This window comes from Camelus bactrianus, chromosome 34 (genome assembly GCF_048773025.1).
Source record: "Camelus bactrianus isolate YW-2024 breed Bactrian camel chromosome 34, ASM4877302v1, whole genome shotgun sequence".
NCBI lineage: Eukaryota > Metazoa > Chordata > Mammalia > Artiodactyla > Camelidae > Camelus > Camelus bactrianus.
In genome coordinates, this window is record NC_133572.1 from 9,362,269 (window position 1) to 9,382,116 (window position 19,848).

General features: G+C 42.8%; 1 protein-coding gene across 1 annotated transcript; it reads right to left on the reverse strand.

Annotated features, from left to right (window-relative positions):
* Positions 1-1,919: 1,919 nt before the first annotated feature.
* ERP27 (endoplasmic reticulum protein 27) lies at positions 1,920-19,121 on the reverse strand. Its single transcript, XM_010946471.3, has 7 exons — positions 18,858-19,121; positions 18,375-18,475; positions 16,546-16,683; positions 8,016-8,132; positions 4,376-4,501; positions 3,063-3,260; positions 1,920-2,646 (listed from the first exon to the last, which is right to left on the reverse strand). The coding sequence occupies exons 1-7, from the start codon at positions 18,949-18,951 to the stop codon at positions 2,599-2,601; spliced, it is 822 nt and encodes a 273-aa protein (XP_010944773.1). The 5' UTR covers positions 18,952-19,121; the 3' UTR covers positions 1,920-2,598.
* Between the last annotated feature and the right edge of the window lie 727 nt (positions 19,122-19,848).

Consider the following 19,848-nt stretch of genomic DNA (forward strand, 5'->3'; position numbering starts at 1 on the left):
ATCATAGTCTTCCAAACCTTCCAACAGCTCTTACAAAGTTCTATTGCATAATATCACCACTTCCTTCACACTCTAAGGAAAAAATATGGCAGCCTTCGCAGCTAGGGGCAAAGAATGACTCCACAATGCGGAATAACTGTGATATAGCTAGATATTTCAACAATAATGTAGCCTTGGAGAAATAAATGTAGATAGACTCTTAGGAAGATATTATCCAAAGACAGAGAAGCTCTAAAAATTAGAGAAGTTTATAATACTAAGTCTGATCTTAAGTGAATGAATGAGAACTTTTAGAGATCTCTTCTTTCTAAAGAAGTTCCATTCTTTAGTCATAAGTGCCCTGCAAAGAACAGGAAGATAGGCAAAAAATATCTTTCAGTTTTGGAGAAGCATAAACTGAGAAGGAATAATTAAATTAACTACCATAAAGATTTTTAAAAAGCATACAAAATACAATGTATAATAAAATTGGTATTGAATATCATCAAATAGCAAAATACACTGTAAAGTTATAGAGAACAAACTAGTGGTTACCATTGGGGAGGCGGGAGGGGCAACATGGGGGTGGGGGGGGGTAAGACACAAACTGTTGGTTGTAAGACAGGCTCAAGGATGTATTGTACAACACAGAGAATATAGCCAATATCTGGTAATAACTGAAAATGGAAAATAACCTTTAAAAATTGTATAAAAATGAAAAAATTAATTTAAAAAAACCCTTTAAAATATTAAGACCTATGCGGTCAGTATTGACCATAGTTACTGGGAGGAAGACTTCAAGTAAAATAATTGAAAAATTTACCCAATATTGAACAAAATGTAGCTCATTGCAATTTATGTTTTAGCATTTACCAAATTCCCACGATAGTTTGGAATCCTGTTATTTTAAGCAAGAAAGAGGGAAAGCTGAGAAAGAGGGAAGAGAGAAAAATAGTAAAGTAAATCAAATGACTTGGAAATTAAAAACAAAAAAAGGTGAAAGGGTTGGATTGTGGGTTTGGAGAAGGGATAAGCAGGCTTAAGAACAACCAGCAAGGAGTTAAAGGTACCATTTAGAGATGGTGACTGGCAGCTGCTATGAATTTCCATGGCCTATAGGTAAGAAGAAAGCTTGTGTGGCTAGCAGACCTCAGCTGGATATCAGGAAGAATTTCCTGACTGTAAATGTCAAAAGGTCTGGTTTGCAGCATCAAAGGGAGGCTTCTGGGATGCGCCTGTCCCAGGAATATTTTTCAGCCTCAAGCAGGAGACTGTCTGGGTGGTTTTCAGAAGCCCTGGGGATGGACGGGATGCTCTCCCAGAATCCACGGTCTCCTGTTGCTGAGGGGTGTGCCGGACACAGCTGCTTTCACAGAGTCCATGCCAGCAGCTGACTCCCAGCTCAGAGGCTGTGAGTTTTCCCCACAGAAAGGAACAACTATGTCTTTCAGTCTCTGTTCCCAACTTGGCCCAGTCCTTAGGTATACACTGTGGTTTTTCAGCTCTTCAGCACTTACGCTCTTTCCTTTGGGGCCAAGGGCCTCCTGGGAACAATGCAGCATCTGTGTGTTGACAGTAACAGCCTGTGGGCCAGAGACACTCAGCCAAACTCTCCCTCCGTCCCGCGTGGGCTGGACTGCACACCTCACCTGCCATAATCCAAACTTAGCCGCAGCCCGCCCCAGGGCCAGGAGAACCCCTCCTCCTACCCATCCCCCAACCTTTTACCTAGTTCAGTTTCTAGCTCCTCTGCCTTGTTGATACCAGTCCTCCTGCGGGATGGTCTCTGCCACCTCCCACCCCACCCACAGAGGGAACAATAACACATTAGTGGCTCATGGCGTGACCCTAAACAGTGGGCACCAAAGGGTGAGGTCCATACTGCTGAGTTGGGCAGTGGGGTATTTACAAGAGGGTTGGTCTGCAAAGAGATGCCAGTCTTTTTTCCTATAACATTATTGCCTTTTATTTATTATGTGGCTGTTGATTTATATGGGGAGTTAGGAACGCTAAACAAGCAGAGACATGGTCTGTTTCTTCTGAGTTCAGAGACTGGAAAATATCATTTGATTTCTGGCAAAAAGACAATTCCAGAAAGGTGTTTAAAACCATCTTTTTGTCCTTGCCCCTGACTCAGAGAGGGACATGCTATGCAGGAAGCAGAGTCTCCACCTTTGGGCAACCCTACAAGAGGCTGTGTGTAAGTCATGTGCAGTATATGAATTTAGTGTTTAATGACACATCAGAACAGTCTCCCTCCAGGAATGTTGCCCCTTCATAGTATCCCAGTATTTCTCTTAAAGCTTTCACCCAGTGGTATGTATTACAGTGTATGGACCTACTTAGTGTGAATGCATAAGAGAAAATTGGACGGGTACTGAGAGGGTATAGGAAATTAAAAAACAAACAAACAAAACCCCAAGGAGAGTAAATGAGATTTTAAGGAACAAATTGGAGCTATATATGTGTGCGTATGTGTGTGTGTGTGTGTGTGTGTGTGTGTGTGTGTGTGTATGTAAAACCTGGTAATCCTGTTGTTTAGTGTCTCTGAGGTCTGCGTTAATCCTTTTTTTGGCAGAAAGTAGATGCATGGTAGTACGCAGAAGAACCAGGGAGAAATTAAAGTTCCACCTTTGAAGTCTTTTCTTCTGATTCACGATTTTCTCTCTGAAAAACATCATGACACAGATATTTAGATTTGGAGTCCACTCTTGTTTTTGAGCTCTGAGATTAGCAAATTGGGCTATTTAATTCCTCCTGAAAGTCCTACATCCATCTGTAATTTTTATCTCATGAAATCCTTATGTGGAATTTGACTTGTTTCCCATTGATACAATACACAGAAGCATCAAATCTAAAATTCAGCTCCTTTGAAGCTTCAAGACCTGTCCAAAAATGCTCCTTTAGTTCTGGTCCCATGACTACATCCTAAAAAGCATCCCAACTCTGACCACCATATTTTCCTATCCTTTTACTCCTAACCAAATCCAGTGGAGGCCAAAGAATTTTTATTCAACAGGGTATTAAAGGGACAGAGAAAGGAGGACAAACTCAACTTGCTTTACCTGTAGTCTCTCACTTACCAGCCTCTTCCCCTTCAGGAATCCATCGCAGAAGTTTTGCACGTGCTCAACTGACACTTCTGTTATGGGCAGTGTATCCCATACATCATCCAGGGTCTGGTAAATCGCCAAAGCAGGCAGCTGGGAATTCTTTAGTTTGAAAAATGATATCACCTTCCTATTTTCCTTCACACCACTGTCCACCAGAACGAAAAGAATCTGCAATTGGAGAAGTTTAAAAGAGAAAGATCTCACTGAGGTCCTGGGGAGAAAGAGACACCTTGTAATTGTTTCAGTTTATACCGATTGACTTCATGGTCTGTGCCACACAATTTCAATCTCAACTGAATTTCTTCTTATTTTTCATCGCTTTGGTTTATTAACCCTTTGATCAAGTTTATTTAACATAGAATTGGAGGAGACTTTAGTGAGTAGCTAAGGGAGAAAATATGACCTAATGGCTAAAAGGGGAGAATTCATTCTCAATGTTGCCTCTAGTATTTTCTAGCTGTGTGACTTCAGGCACATTACTCAGCCTCTCTGAGACTTAGTGTTCTTATTAGAAAAATGGGCTTTTGTTGGGGGAGACTAAACGAGAGAATGGATTTAATATTTCTGGTACAGTTTTTAGCATACAGTAAGTGATTGATAACTGTTAACTATTTTATATTATTAAATCAAACTTTCTACCCAGATTGGAAACCTTCTTGATAATATTCTAATTAGAGGATCATCTACATTTGGTAACCCTGACAACCTCCAGTGTTAGGGAAACAACCACTTAAAGGCTGGCTTATTTTATTACCAGATAGCTCTCATCACTGAACAGGCTTCTAGTTCAATTCAGAAGCCTTAGAGTGGTTGAAGTTTTACTATTTCAGTGATATCAAGCAGACATACAAAGTAGAGACGGGAAAGAAAGAAATATTTATTATCCAGTAGGCACCATGTACGTGAGACGTGTTTCATGTGAGAAATAAGCCCTGAGTTCTAAAACTTTGAGAGATAATGGCAAGGAGCAGGGAAACTGCGATTAATAGATGATTTTTATTTTCAGTATCTTTGGGTCTCTATTTTCTCTCCACCAATCAATACTTAAAAAAAGAAACAGACTTACTGCTAATGGAAGATATGATTAGATACATCTTTACTAGTGTAAAACATGTCTTGAGTTTTAAATCAGAGTAATGTGATGTACGCTGCCCCACTTCTCACTTTGTTACCTCCTAACTGTACTTATCTTTCCTATTTATCTCACCTCCCTGGCCCCATCCTCCTCTTTCTAGTGTCCTGGTGCTGAGTTTGCCAAAGGGTGTCTCCCAGTCCAGACTTACCTTCCCCTGGAAGAGCTTAGCCGCCTCCTGGTATTTGTACAAGCTTTCTTCATACTCTGGGGATCCCTTATTCATCACCAGTAGAAGATGAATCTGAATCTTACTCTTAAACAGGCCAATTGCCGTCTGGCAAGTTGAAATGTATTGTAGTGGGATGAAAGAGGGAAAGAGGTAAAAAAAAAAAAAATCAATGGCAACCCAGTGAACAGGTTCCGTGGAACGTACACCAGAGCTGTCCATCCACAGCACAGATGGCAACTGGCCTCCGAGATGGCTCTTAACACGTCTCACCCTCTGGTTTGCATGCAACTGGGTGGGTCCCTCCTCCCCACACTGAACAGGGCTGAGCTGAGTAACCAAAGGGGTACTGCAGTGATGATGGAGAGTGGCTTCCAAGGTTGGGTCACAGGAGACAAAGTAGCTCTGCCTTGCTCTCTCTTGTATCACTGAACTCTCTCGTATTAGGCACTCAAGCAGCCCTGTGTGCACATTCACACAGCAAGGAGCTAAGGCCTCCTGCTAACAGCCAGCACTGACTGAGCCATCTTGGAAGCAGATCTTCAAAACTTTAGCTGACTGCCTCCCTGACCAATGCTTGCAACCTTACAAGGGCCCCCAGATCAGAAGTGCCAAGCCCCAGCCACCCCCAAATAGTTGACCCACAGAAACTGTGTGAGATCATCCACTATCACTGTTTTCAGCTGTTAAATTCTGGAGTGAGCTGTTATGCATCAGTAGGCAACAAAGACACCAGGTAACATTTTAGTCACTTTTTTCAACTCCTATTCATGTTGGAAGAACAGCCAGATGCACTTAAAATGTGGCCTTTGACTGCATGTTAATTGTGCATAATTTTGAGTGCTTAACTGTGTGTTGGGCGTTTTTGGGGCCTCCCATATACTAGCTAATTTAATCCCCAAAGCCCCAGTTTTATGAAAACATGAAGAAATCGAGGCACAAAATCTCCTAAATTTCCGTAAGTGGTGAGCTGGGATCCACAGCAGGCAGTGTGGCGCCGGTGTCCACGCTCTTAACCATCAGGACGTACTGCCTCATTCATAGCTGATTGCAAAACCTCTTCTAAAGCAAATCAACCCAGAGCATGGTTGAATCAGTCTACCGCAGGTCAGCAAGAAGGTAAGCTCTTCAGGAGACCAGAAGCGTTGGCCCCTTTTGGCTGATTAGAGGTGATGATTCCCCATGAAGTTGTCGTGATGGAGGGGAGGGGGCAGCTGTGACCCAAGGGAGGAGGGAAGAGGGAGCCTGAACTAGGGCACTGCTCCCTTCATTAGTGCTGCAAGTGTCTCTTACTTTAAACAAATCCCATTCCTTTTCACCTCTCCCTTCTAAGTACAGAAAGCATTGCTGTAAAACTAACATGTGCATGGGAAGAGAGATTATGGTGGGTTAACGATACTTTGGGCAGAGTCCCCAGATGGTGGAAGGGGAGTGACTAGGCAGGATCCTTCCAGAAGCTACTCACTACTCCGTAGCGATTTTCCAGCTCTACTGGCCAACATGTAGGCAAGGAGGGTCCAATGAGTTCTTTCCCCTAACTTCCCCCTTGGAGTTTCAAACCAGTTTTTAGATTTTAAATTTGGGAGATTGGATGACCCTGCTACTTAAATTTAGAGCATGCATCTACCTTCCTAGAGCAGAGTGGGAGGATAAATCTTGGGAAGAGTCAAGAAATCAAAGCTAAAGACTCAAAAGATATAGTTGTCTTAGCAGAAGGGATTGGACCCAGCAGAAGTGATTAGTTTAATCCTGAAACACAGAGTAGGATTTTCACCTTGAAGCCAAGTACTGAGTGTGTGTGTTACAGGCACACAGGAGGCTGACTACATGGCTGTGAATTTCTGCCCAGTTGCTTCTGGCACAAACCTCAGCACCAGCAACAGCCGAGGAATAACTACAGGAGTGTGGGCAGGCCTCTGAAAGAGAAAAGCACTGCTTTGGGGAACTGAAAAGTTCACAATAAAAGTTGAATTGGCTTCTCTAAAGAAATCCTGACCTAATTTCTTCTTGACATGATTTGCCTTCACTACTAACGTGGAACTTAACAAAATGTGTCATTGTTCTGTAAGATAAGAGATGGACCAGGCATCAGAATTCAGGAAGGCTAGTTCCTGCCTCTGCCCTAGTTACCTGCAGAATTCTAGGACCCGAGCCATAAACTCAGGGACCAGGACCGTAAGGTCATCTTTTCTGATCCCACGTGCACTCCTGGCAGCTCTATAGACACAATGACCAGAATGATGACGATGACCTAGCAAAAAAACGCCTTTTTAATTATTGCTGCCAACACCCCTGGGGGGGGGGGGTGTGTTTGGAATCTTAGCACAAGTGGAAATAGAGTCACCACTCCACAGAGACAAACATGATGTGAGAGGTGGACAGGAATTTAGTCAACAGGAAAAGGGGTGTTTTCTGTTGAAGGATGTGTGGGCCAATGGAAAAACCTCAGGACTCAGAATGACCAGTCCAGAAAAAAGCAGGGACAAGTGGCTAGGGCTGTCTCTGGAGCTCAAATTACTAGTCAGGCCGTGAGGAAGTGGCATTACTTTTCTGAATTCCCGTTTCCTCTCCAGTAAAACGGAAATGGACAACATGAGCTAATGTATCACCAGTTAAATTTTCTGCCTTAAATGATGCCTTTTCTACTTCTGCAAAATCTTGAATGTCATTTGGAATTTGAGAGTTCTCTATAAAATGGGCATAATACTTTCCTCTTTTCTGCTTCGAAAGAATCACCGTGAGTATTAAATGAGGAAATGGTGTGAAACGGCTTTGTAAGTTCTAATCACCATGACATGCATGTAAAGTACCGTTATTGGAGAATGCATAGCATTACTGAGCTGATGTTAACACTATCATTCTATGATTCATGCTGGGAAAAGGAAAGGGCAGGACATATAAAGTAATCCTGTAAGTTGCAGAGTGTTAGAAGGTCAGAAGATGAGCGGGTGGACCAGCACCTTTAACCCAGGTTCCAGGCAGCATACAACCCCTGAGGAAGACAAACCCAGAGAGAAACCTGAGACCCTGTGAGGGTCTGGGCATATGCAGGTGGTACCAGACAGGAGGCAGGCACAGAAAAGCATAAAAACTTTCTTAGAAATTTTACATTGCGGCGACACCCAAGTATGTGATCAGTTGGCTTTGTGTTTAAACATTCCTTTTGTCTATCAATTTACTTTTATTGTGTTTTACAAAAGTATTGGTCACCGATGCTTTAGAGGAAAGAATGGACCTCCAGCATCTTTGCAGCTGCGGAGAGCTTGCAATCTTGTTTGAGAAGCATGGTCTAGGATGTTGCTGGGACTGGAATTGGCTTCACTGAACCCCCTCAGGCAGGAAAACTCAGCAGTTTTTAATTAGTCACCTGAACTTTGCCCTCCGGCTCTCTTTCTTCCTAGTCATGTTGATATGTTACTTACCTTTTCTGTTTCTTCCTTTGTTGGGGATCTTAAGTGTTGCAGTAAGGATGGCAACATAAACAACCAGTTGTTTAATTAATGGTGGTTACTCTTATTAGTGGCCAAAGGACCAGAACTCCTGCAGGAAAGGATGTCTGCTATGAAGGCTAGGACCCTCCCTGACATGGGGACTTCAGGATCTGGAGACAGGGGCTATTTACCATAGGGTTGTACTCTGTCACCAAGTGGAGGTTGTTGCTCTCAATGAAACGGCTTAATTTGGGGAGGTCCATGCTTTCAATGTCCTTACTCTTTAAATCCAGTTGTTCGTTATCCACCTGGTGACACAAAAAGGATGAAATTGTCACTGTTCTGTCCTTATTCCTTGATAAATGTTTCTGGACTATTTAGCACACGTCAGGCACTAACTAAAGATCCAAAGACAGAAAGGTAAATAGGAAACGTTTCCTGCCCTCGAGGAACACACTGTCCTGCGGGACAGAGAAGTAAACAGAGACGTCCCACAGAGAGTGGTAGGTGTCATCCCGGGGGAATCACAGGCCCACAGGTACCCCGGGAAGAGAGGAAACGCTTCCAGGAAGAGGCAGCTCCCGAAAAGTGGCTGGGGCTTGGTCAGGTGAACGAGGATGGCGGTGGGAGTTCTAAATAAAGAACAAAAAGGCAAAATGACGAGGCTGCCCTGGGTTAGAAGCTGCAGCTGGTTTAGCTTGACCGTTGCAGTAGATGTTAAGTGTGGGCAGGAGAGAGGGGCAGCGGGCTAGCAGAGCAAAGAGCCTGGAAGCCACGGTCAAGAGGTTAAACTCTACCCTGAGGGCAAGGATCACCAGTGTGTATTACAACATGCATCCTTTACTGGATCAGATTAAAGTTCTATTTATGTAAAACACACCTACAGAGAAAAGCATAAAATAGAAAATACAAACCTCAGTATATTATCACAGAGCAAACAACTGTGGCACCACCACTCAGGAAATGCCAGAATTTCTGAAGCCCTCTGGGGTCCCTTCTAATCCATCATCCTTTTTTTTTTTTTTTTTTTTTTTTTTTTTGCCAAAGGTGATCATGATCCTACATTTATGTTGACCATCTTCATCCTTTCCTTCATCGCTTTACCACTTAAAAACGCATCTCTTAATATTACAGTTTAGTCTCGTCTTTTATTAAACATGACATAAATGGAGACAAACTACATTTTCTGTGTGTGTGGCTGATCTCTTTTGCTCAAAGGTTTGTGTGTGAGAGTCATCCACGTTGTTGCATTTAGCTACAGTTTGTTCATTTCCCTTGCTGTGTGATACCCCGTTGTGTAACAGTGCAAAACAGCTAGTCATTTTACTATGGATGGATATTTAGGTTTTCCCAGTTTCTGGTTATTAAGATAATGCTGCAGTGAACACTCTTGTTCACGTGTCTTGGTACTCAGGCCTCTGTGCCTGTTGAGCATGTATCCAGGACTGGGAGTTTTGATTTTTGATAATATATATATATCATGTATGTGTGTAGGTGTATGTAATATGTACATGCATGTGTATATTCATATATGATCGCCTGGATGCAATTTCAGGGACTGAGATGACCTGGATCTGTGTGGCAGCCCTGGGGAGGGCTGATCGGCTTACGGTGCATCCTTAATTTTCAGGTATTGCTCTTCAGGGTTCAAAGTGAAAAAGGGGGTTTAACTAGATTTACCTTGTGGGCCCTGGACTCCGACATTTACATTTATATTTCCTTGATCTCAAACATGCTAATAAACCTCTCAACCTCTCTGCTGCTTCTTCTAGGACTGGCTAAGCCAGCCAGGTGGAAAGCAGTCCCAATAAAGGGTTCATCTTTTCGGGTTTCCATTTTATTATAGATCTTAGTCTAGATGTTTTTCCTTCTCTTGCTAGTTCTCCAATACCTTTTTTTTTTTTAAATAATTTTTTGCTCATCTTAAAAATAAATATATATAACTTTAGTGGAAGGGGTTGTCTAGTTACCTGGTCTGTTATTCCAGGTTTGCATTTTAGAACTACCTTTCCATGATACTCAGATATGATAGAGATCGGACGTCATGCTGCCAAACACTGTTCCCAGAGTTTCCCACTCCCCACTTCCATCTCTTCAAGCCCGTAAAGACATAATACAATATTTCCGTCACCATAGCAACTAAGCCTACAGATAAAATGATCAGGGCTGGCTCCTGAACAATTCTGCTTCCTAAAATAATTTGGATCACTTTAGAGACCCATGGACCACCAATCCTTGAACACCTTCTCATCCCCTTTCCCTTACATGTGCTATCTCATATGCGTCCTACCCAGTCAGATCTTGCCCCAGATTACAGCCATCATTTTACCCCCAAGATACTTTCTCCCAGTCTACCTAGCAAAGTCAGAGGTAAATCTCATTTAAGTTTTTGCAGGAGGGAATTCAGGCAGAGGTAAATTATAGCCACTAAACAGTAAGAATCCAAGATTGCTCAACATTGTCATCCCCATGGAAACTTTCTCTTCCTTTGTTCAGGGTGGTCTCTCATTGGGTTAGTTAAAAGCAATATGAACCTCCAAGAAGCCCAGTGCCCTCTTTATGGTTAATTTTATTAATTCTGAATAGATCTCGTTATATCTGGGTCTACCTCATAATCCATTTGCGTTGAATTATGTGTTGAGTGCTTGCTGTATGTTAGGCACTGAGGCACAGAAGTGCTGACACTCAGATGGCAATTTAATCACTTTATTTTATGACGGTTTTTCACAACTCAAACTTATAAAATATGCCAAAGCTGAGGTACAGAAAATATTTGTAATTCAGAAAAAGCATTTTGGAGAAAAAAATTCCTCAAAACCACAGGATGTTTTAAAATGTGAACTACCTTTGCGTATTTAATTGTTTTAAAATTCACACAGTTGGAGTAGAAAGCCTGGGGCAGAAATATGAAAGGAGGAGGAAAAGTCTTCCTCGATGGGGTCCTTGCCCTCCCTGCTCCCATCCCCGTCCTGCAGTCAGTAGGGTGAGGACAGACCAGAAGCCAGCACAGGGGAGCTTTAAAGCTGCTTAGGGCCTGCTTTGCCACCTGGCATGTGTCCTTTAGAAGGCTTTGCGAATTGTGCAATCATCAATCAATACAGTCACAATCAGGGTCCTTTTGATATTTAAGATGTCTAAATACGTGCTGATTATTTTTCTAGAAATTTGAAGGCCTGGTGCCTGTGCTGCAGCTGACCGAGCTGTACTCTGGGCCAGAAGCTCCTCCCTTTCTCCTCCCTTTTCCAGGCAGTCCCTCCTGTTTCCCAGAACAGGGATAACAGGAAACGCCAGCTACTCCAGGTGTTTCTGGACTTAAGGAATGCAGTATATTGGAGGCAGAGGATGGTAAGCGGTGATAACATTCTCTAAGAGGCAAAGAGCTTTGATAAAAACCACCCTCCTGAAGCCTCTCCAGTTTGCTGTGCTTTTTTGAACCAAAGATGCCTGATTATTTCACTATTTCTTAAACCAATAAAAATCTGGAACGTTCATGTGTAGGGTTCCTGGAAACAACATTTGAACAGGAAATCTCCCCCCTGTAAAGAGATCTATTTGCATAAGGCACTGGAAAGAAAATCCAGCCCTGGAACCAAGAGTGGGGGGAAAATTATGTATTTTTCCAGTTTGGGGAAAGAATTTTACTTGAAAAATCATATTCCTTTTCTCCCCAAGAAAAGAGACACCAGAAGAAAAACAGAAACCATAAACCAGAAGGGTTGCTACCTTACAGTGTAATTTTGAGGTTCCCCAAGAGTGTCTGGTGTGGAGTGTTTTATGTTTCAGACACTGTATCATACCAATGGATTTACTCACTCATTCCTTTTCTGTTTATTAGTATTTCAGCAGTATTCCTTTGAATTCCAATAGGTTTCTCTAATGAACAACCCAGCTCTTCATAAAGCGTATCAAAGTTGTCTTAGTTTACACCACAGTTGCAATATTAAATTTCTTGGATGACACTGCGAAATTATTTGTTAAACAAATGCCCTGGTGTCTGTGGGTTTGTTTTTATAAGCTGCTCAGCATATCATATATTTGGTAAATATCTACTTTAGAAAAATATTTTAAAATTTGTACTTCTTGAATTCCTTATCAGCTTATTTGTATGCACTGGGTCCTTCTGATTCTCTTGGCTTGGCAAGGTGCATTTCTCATGGCAAGTATCCAATGAAAAATCGTGAAAGGAATGAACGAGCGTCTCTCCTGTGTTTCCATTACTACCCCACCGGGTCAAAGTTAGGCTACTTATATTTCTTAAACTAAAAGTGATTGAGAATACTCAACACTGGGTAGATATTCAAATAATATCTGAAGTGCCATTTTAGGACAGGCTCAAGGTTTGCTGAGCCCAGGATCACATCTCTGTTAGGGCAACAGTGAGAATCCTGCTGAGAGCATGGAGGGCCCTCCTACTGTCACTGTCACAGCAGACAGGCTGTGTCCTCAAACAGATTGTCATACCCAACCTCCTAGTGCTCCACTTTGGTTAAATGTTTCCTGATCACGTTTATCTAGTTGGTCTGCACTGTTTTGGAGGGGATTTGCTGTCTTCTTGCTCCAGCATAACTGTCAACTCAGTGTATCCTGTCATAATTTCTACTTATTATTTCAACTTATCTTGAAATATGTCCAAATTCTGAAATTTCCTTGCCAAAATTTGTAATGCCTACATTAAATCTTGAGAAATAATCCTAGGGTTTGATTAAATAGCGCCAGGGAGATAGAGAAATGATTTAGGAGAAAGTGTGTATTTTTTTTTAAAGGTTTTAGAATGAGAGACATTTGAGTAGACAGAATCTAGGAGTAAAAACAAAGGTTTTCTTCAGGGTTAAGCACTGTAGAGAGTCACTAGTGTAGTAGAAATGGTGTGCTCTGGAGCTGGCAATGCTGGGTATGAATCAGATGTCTGTTACTCTGTAGCTGTGAGACTCTGGGCAACTGAATGTACCTTATGGAAGTTTGGTTTCCTTATTGATAACGCAGGGATCATTATTTCATCAGATTCTTATGAGAATTAACTGGTAGAATATTGGAAAACCTGACACAATGCCTATCATCAATTTGGCACAAAAACAAACAGAAGAAATCATAGCTCTCAGATGAAAGTAGGTACCAGAAAATTTGCAACTGAGTCACGTCTCCCAGTGGAAAAGAGAAAAACAGTCTTGGTTGATGTTCTTCTTTCAAAAAAAAAAAGTTTATTCCAAACTCCTGACAAATAAACCTATGAAAATTTGGACTGAATTTTTTTAAAGTGTAAACTGAGAAAAAAATGTTTATCTGAAAGCTGTCACTGCATAAGCAGGACCTCTCCCAGACCTGCCAGTGGAGTGGGGCAGGAACCCGTGTGTGCTTGGTTTTGGTGTCCACAGAGGCCCCAGGAGTTCCTCCAGAGTAGGTCTGTGACTAGTGGGAAACAGAAAACAGATTCTGAAGGAAAGCGAGCAGCCCTGGGAAGTCATCAACAGGGCTTTGTGAAGAACGACTTGTAAACAAAGTTAACACGCCCATCGGAGGTTGTAAAGCCTGTAGAAGACATTGGAAGCAGCAGCATTTGTTTTTCTTGCCCCCATGTGCATGTAGGTGGTATAAGACTTTTAAATCAGGCTTTCATAAGATCTATAAACAAACTGGGGAGGAGGTTCTTGTGGACCTGTAGCTAACTAGCATTTTTGTATTGAAAGGTTGCTACAAATAGTTCAACAGCACCATGAAAGGCATCAGTGTATCCTTCTTTATCTTTCTTACCAAAGCTTTTCAAAGAATTTGACTTAATCCTATCTCACAATGCATTTCACCTGCCACTGCTGTCCAGCTGAGGGAAGAATTACTGAAGGGACCCATGCACCTTCAGACATATTTTGGAGGTGAGTCAGTTCCTCACTTCCTGTGTCTTCTGGGTACCAGAGACATATTGGACATGTTTGGAATACAGAGATGAATACATCATGGTTCCCACCCATGGTCTAGTACAGTTAAAGGTGAGACAGACACAGAAATACACGACATGTATTACAAGGGGGTGAATGAAAACAGGCATGGACGTGTAGAGGAATAGTCAGGCCAATTTGGAGACTCCAGGGAGAGTGCTTGAAGGTAGGGTGTATGCACTGATTCACTGGAATAAGAGGAGTCAGCTGGCTGAGGCTAAGTGAGAGGGGCCCTGAGCGTGTTGGCATTTTAGGCAGAGACACAACCTGTGTGGAATGGTGGAACTGCATTATCACACGGTGTATAGTTGGGTATTGAGAGGGTAGAGCTAGAAAAGGGAATGGAGAAACAGGTAGTAAGTGGCCAGGTCATAAAACCTACTTGTCTAAATATCTAGATTTTTTTCTTGTAAGAAATGGTGACTATTGAAGGCTTTCTAAGAAGGAGGTGTCATGGTCAAATTCCATTTTAAACCCATCATTGTGATACCAGTCTAGGGACTGGGTAAGAGCTAGTACAGGGAGATTTATTAAGAAGGTATTAAAAACGTTTATGCCAAAGATGCTAAGAGTCTAAGTGAGGAGTAAGACAGGAGGAGGGGAGGAGAATGTGCGCTCAGTAAGGTAGGAGGTGCAACTGGTAAAGTTAGAGACTGAACGAACACAGCCATTCAAGAAAATTGTGCTTTAGAGGGAGGAACAGCATCCAGCAGGTCGAGACGACAAACAGCTTTGGCTAAGTTAAGACTGTAGTCTTAGCTTCCGAAGGTATTCAAATAGTTCCATCCAGCAAACATTTGAATCATGAGAGAGTTCCAGGCTAGAGTAAAACACTCCAAACCCTCAACAAACATAGTCTGGGTGAGTTTGATGTTTCGATGTAGTTTCATCGATTGTGGCAGATGGACCACTCGAGTGAGGGGTGTGGATGGTTGGGGAAGTTACGGACGTGGGGGCAGGAGAGCCATGGGGAGTCTCTGTTATCTCTCTCTCAATTTTGCTCTGAACCTAAAACCTCTCTATGTGAATAAAGTCTTTTTTAAAAAGTAAAAAATGGTTCATTTACATATTTATTTATTCAACAGACCTGCTTCTGGAGTACCTGCTGCGTGGCAGGCACTTTTAAATGCTCAGTGGTTGAAGTAGTGAACAGATCAGTCTTTGCTTCCAGGGAGCATGGATTCTATAACCTCGACTGAGAAGAGCCTTGAGTCAGACAGCAGTGTGGATGGAGGAAGAGAGGGTCCCAAGGAGACTAAAGGAGAAGAAGGACCAGGAAAAGCAGGCTCCTGGGTCAAGGGAAGACAGAATATTAAAGAGAAAAGAGTAGCCAACGATGTCAAATACGGCGGAGACCTAAAACAAGACCTAAACAGTGTACATTGGATTTGGAAATCTGGAAGCCACACCGACCTGGATGAAAGCAGACTTGATGGAGTGATACATAAACTAGATAGGAATATATTTAAGGGCTTAAGGAAGGTTGGAGGCACTGAATATAAAATCCATTTAAAAGAGGTTTGGATGAGAAGTATAAGAGACAGACAGGATGGAGGTGAGAGAGGGAAGGACATTGAGTCCAGAAATCTTAAAACTTTAACTTTTGCTCAGTTTCCCATTTTAAGTGGATCCTGGTCATCTTCACCTTGATATTCTACCAATAATACAAACTCAAAGCCAACTCAAGCATCAGAAATCCCTATTTCTGTTATGCACTCACTCTTCCTAGGTCCCCTGGCTTTAAACTTCACCTCCTTTTCATAATTTTGATATCTAATCCTTGCAGGACCTGCCTTTTCCTCACTTTCTACCAAAGATCCTTAGTCGATGATCTGTTTATTTTGTCAGCCTAACAAAAGTTTTCTCTATGCTTGTCTTTTTGCCTAAGAATCCATCCTAATCATTGTTGCCAAAATAATCTTGCAAAAACACATTTCTGTTCATGTTATTCCCCGGATCTGAAGTCCTGAGGGGCTGTCCAGTGCCAACGAACTGAAGTGCAAACCCATTGAGCTGGTATTCAAATTTCTCTACAATGTGGATCCAATAAACTTCTCTGTCATGTTCATTTGCCCAAAACATGTTCTCTGAGATCCAGTCAAGTTGGCCTGAACACTGTTTCCTAAGTTTAATTTTCTCTCCCAACTTTGGCCATAAATTCTTCTCTATTTTGTTCAAGTTTTATCTTTTTTTTAAATCCCAGTTCAGTTCGTGTCCTCCATAATTATTATTATTTTTTTGGTCATAATTCTTACCCTGCTTTTATCATTTGAACCCTTGTAATATTTTATCTGTAGTGGTGCTCTTTGTGTTATAGATACTTGTATATTATGTTTACAATCTCTACTACATTTTAAGATCTATGAGCAGGGAGAATTTACTCAGTGTGTTTTTATTATCGATATCTTGCAGAGGGCACACCGTGGTTGTTTAACACAGGTTCGATACATGTAAGTGAACTCTCAAAGACATAAAAATATAAAATTTTAGAGCTCAGGATGACCTTACAGATGATATGGTCAAATCCTTTTATTTTAGAGATGAGAGAACTGAAGCCAAGAAATGGTCAGTGACCTGCTCATGTCGCATGGCTGGTCAGAGACAAAGCAGGGCTATAAAGCTCATCTCCTGGCCTCTTTCCATATCATGACAACATTGTCATCACCACAGTCCTCAACTCTGGTGTCACCATTCATGCTGAAGACCGAGACTCCTTTCTGGTCTCACAAGTTTGTGTATGCACGACTTAAGGTAAAACTGGGAGAAGATCGGAGCTGCCCACCAGACTTACCAGACGAAAGAGGGAAATGGCGCTGCCAGTGACGTTGTAGTGGGCCAGAACCTCCGGGGCAGTGCTGATTCCAAATGACACGTCTTGGAAATTTTGCACTGTACTGTGGAATATGGATACTGCTGGTACTTCTAAATCCTAAAACAAGAGGGGGAAAAAAACCCCACAGAGGTTATTTTTGGAGGAGAGAGATGTAGAAACAGACTAGGGCAAAGAAATATACTCACTTATATCAGAAATCATAGTGTCCAGTCAGACAAATCGACCTCTAAAAATGTGGGCTAAATCCGCAGCAACGTTGTTGAATTTTCCAGGCTGGGTGGGTTAATAGGTAACTACAAAATTGTGGCTAATCCTGGGACTCCTGTCTGGCTTTACCATAGAACGTTCAGCTTATTAGTAGCTGAGAGGGGACTCAAAATCATAGAGACCTGCAGAGTTGGGCTGCCCTGTCACTGATATACCAAAAGAAGGCAAATATTTGGGGAATAATTTGTGGAGGAAAGAAGAAATGCAAAAATAAGAAATATGTGCTGTCAAAAAGACCAAAAAAAGAAAAAATATATATAAGAAGTTTAAGTTGAAGGTTTAGCAACAAAGGCTTGTGGAGGATGTGAGCAAATAGTTCTCGTTGCACTGTTCGTGAGCCATGAAGACACGACTCATGCATTGTTCCAGCTCTAGAACCCAGGCCTGCAGGAGGGAGCAGGGAAGCCTCTTCTGAGTGTTGACAGCAGCCCTTCTATAGCGAGCTGGTCTTATCTCCCTGCTGTCACAGACCTTGCCCACAGCCACTCCAGGCAATAAACAGGAGTGCTTCTGTATTCTTTCCGGACATCTCTCTGGCTGGGGGAAGAGATTTGCAGAGAGAAAAGATCTTGGTTAGCCTTGCATCTGGGGTCAAGCAGAGGGAGTTGGCGCCTTGATCATTCCAAGGATGTGTGGAGATCATTCGAGGGTATGAACAGCTGTTAATCAAGGCTTCCTCTTTTTTGTTCGGCTCCCTAAAATGAAATTGCTCACGGATCAAATAACGACACCTGGTGGCCATTTAAGTTATTGCACCCTCCTCCAGTTCCACTTTCTCACCACTCCGTCCCTGCGGCTGCTTTTGTCTACAGCTCAGATCTTTCATCACTGAAAAATTTGCTCCTCCTCATCTTCCTCCTCCACTTACATCTCACACAGGCTATTTTCATCTGTGTACACAGAATAGACAGGGCGATGGTGAGTTGGAATTAATGAATGGAAGCAGACAAGAAGGTCTGCAAGTCTCGAGTAGGGGCTTGATCATCTGTGAGGATCACCAGATGTTACCTCCAAGAAAAAGGGAAATGCTGGAATGATGCCCTCTCATTACGGCTGCTTTTATTAGTCAGACAGTCAGTCTGGAAGATGGAGGCTAACACCTTCTGTATACGACATTTCAGAGCAAACAAAGAGAAAGAAGAACGAGGGACTACCTACTTAGTAAGGAGCTTCAGAATGGAGGAAGCTGTTGACTAATGTGTTGCCTAGATGATAGGAGTTGGGTTTACTCTGACCCATGCCTCAGGAATTCAGATGCTGACTGAAGCTTCAAAGCATCTATAGATGGGGAGACCCAGTCAGCAGCATGAGAACTCTTGAAGCAAATGTAAGAAAAACATAGTTCAGAGACTGGCAATGTCTAGAAGCTGAGAGCTCTTGACTGACAAGTTAAAAGCCGACTCGGTGCCCTTTGGCTTCTAAAGCAGTGTCCTCTGGCCAGCAGGGGACAAACGTGGCTCCCTGAAGGTAGGATATTTCTGGTTCTTTGGAGGAATGGCAGGTGGGGTATCCGGACAAACCTGGAAGAAGCCTATGACAGCCACCTCAGCGGCAGCGATGAATTCCATGGCAGCTGGGACATCTGTGAGTTGCACGGGTTTCTGGGAAGCACTGGAACCATCTAGACAGAGACAGAGGAGGGCGGGGGAGAGTCAGAGAGAAGTAGGAGGTTTGGGGGTACTGAGTAGAGAAGCAGCTCTAAATAATGAGAGCACCTCTACTTTTTCTCTCTAAACTAAGGACAAAGAGATTGAGGGGTGCAGTTACCATTCCAAGGCTTTACCTTTTGGCTAACGTGTGGAGGGTGACCCCACATGATAGCCTATTTCTGAAGGCTAACGCCAGACCTCCCTCTTCTCCACTAGGCCAGGCAGATCTTTATCCAGATTTCCTGGAAAGTTTTCTAGGTTTGGAGGAGGAATACCCAGAATGCGACCAAGTTCCCTTCCCTTCTTCTGACAGCTCCTTCACCCCACGGTCACCGAAGCGCTCTTTTCTTTCACCTGAGGGTTCCTGGCCTTCTGCGGCAGCTTCTGGGGACAGCTGGCATGTGAAGAGAAAAACCAGAAACAAGCATCTGGACTGGGCAGCCTCCATTGTCCTGCTCCTGCTCCTGCCCTGGACCTTGCCGTTTGGGATGCAGACACAGGGTCGCCCACTCTGTAGTTAAATGACCGTGGTGTTTCTAGTGCTCTGGGAACTTCACAGCTGGCTCCAGGGGGACCTTCAACTTCTGAGATAAGAGACTGAGCTCAGTGACGGGGCCTCAGAACAAAACCAACCAGAAGAAAGTCAGGTCAGTTCATTTAAATAAAACAAAATCTTCCAAGCCAGGTATTGATCTATGGACCTGTGATCTGATCCGCCTCTCCCAGCTTACATTGTTAGTGTGAGAGGTGGACAAACAGGTCGTTTAAATATAAAATGGAAAGGGGTAAAACATTGGGAAACTGCTATGAGAGGCTGCTCTGGGAGGACAGACTGAGGACATTTCAGACAATGATGGAGTCCAGAGAAGCCTTTCTTCCTGCAGCGGCTGCCCAAGCAGAGTCCTGGGTAAACAGAATTTTGCCAGGCACCAAAGGCGGAAAGGGAGTTTCATGCAAAGAGCCGAAGCCCAGAGATGCAAATGTAACATGTGAAAGAATGATTAGTAATTGAATATTACCAAAAACTGGACTGATAAGTCCAGGCAGAAAGGCATGCGGGGGCCAGACTGCCGGGGACCTTGTGTACTAAGTGTAGGAGCTTCAATTTTATTTTTTTTGATGGGAATCCATTGAGAGATCTTAAGCACCAGAGAAGCAATGCCTGATCTGACTCAAGTGTCTGTGGAAATCTGAGAGATCCTCATAGGCAGAGGGACAGAGAAGTCTCAAGCTGAGGAGAAACTTCCAGATGATAATACTCTACAATAAAACAAATTGAGACTTTCTCCCATTCATGTTCTGAAAGCTCGCTGCCCATTGCACTGGAACAGGGCGGTGAAACTGC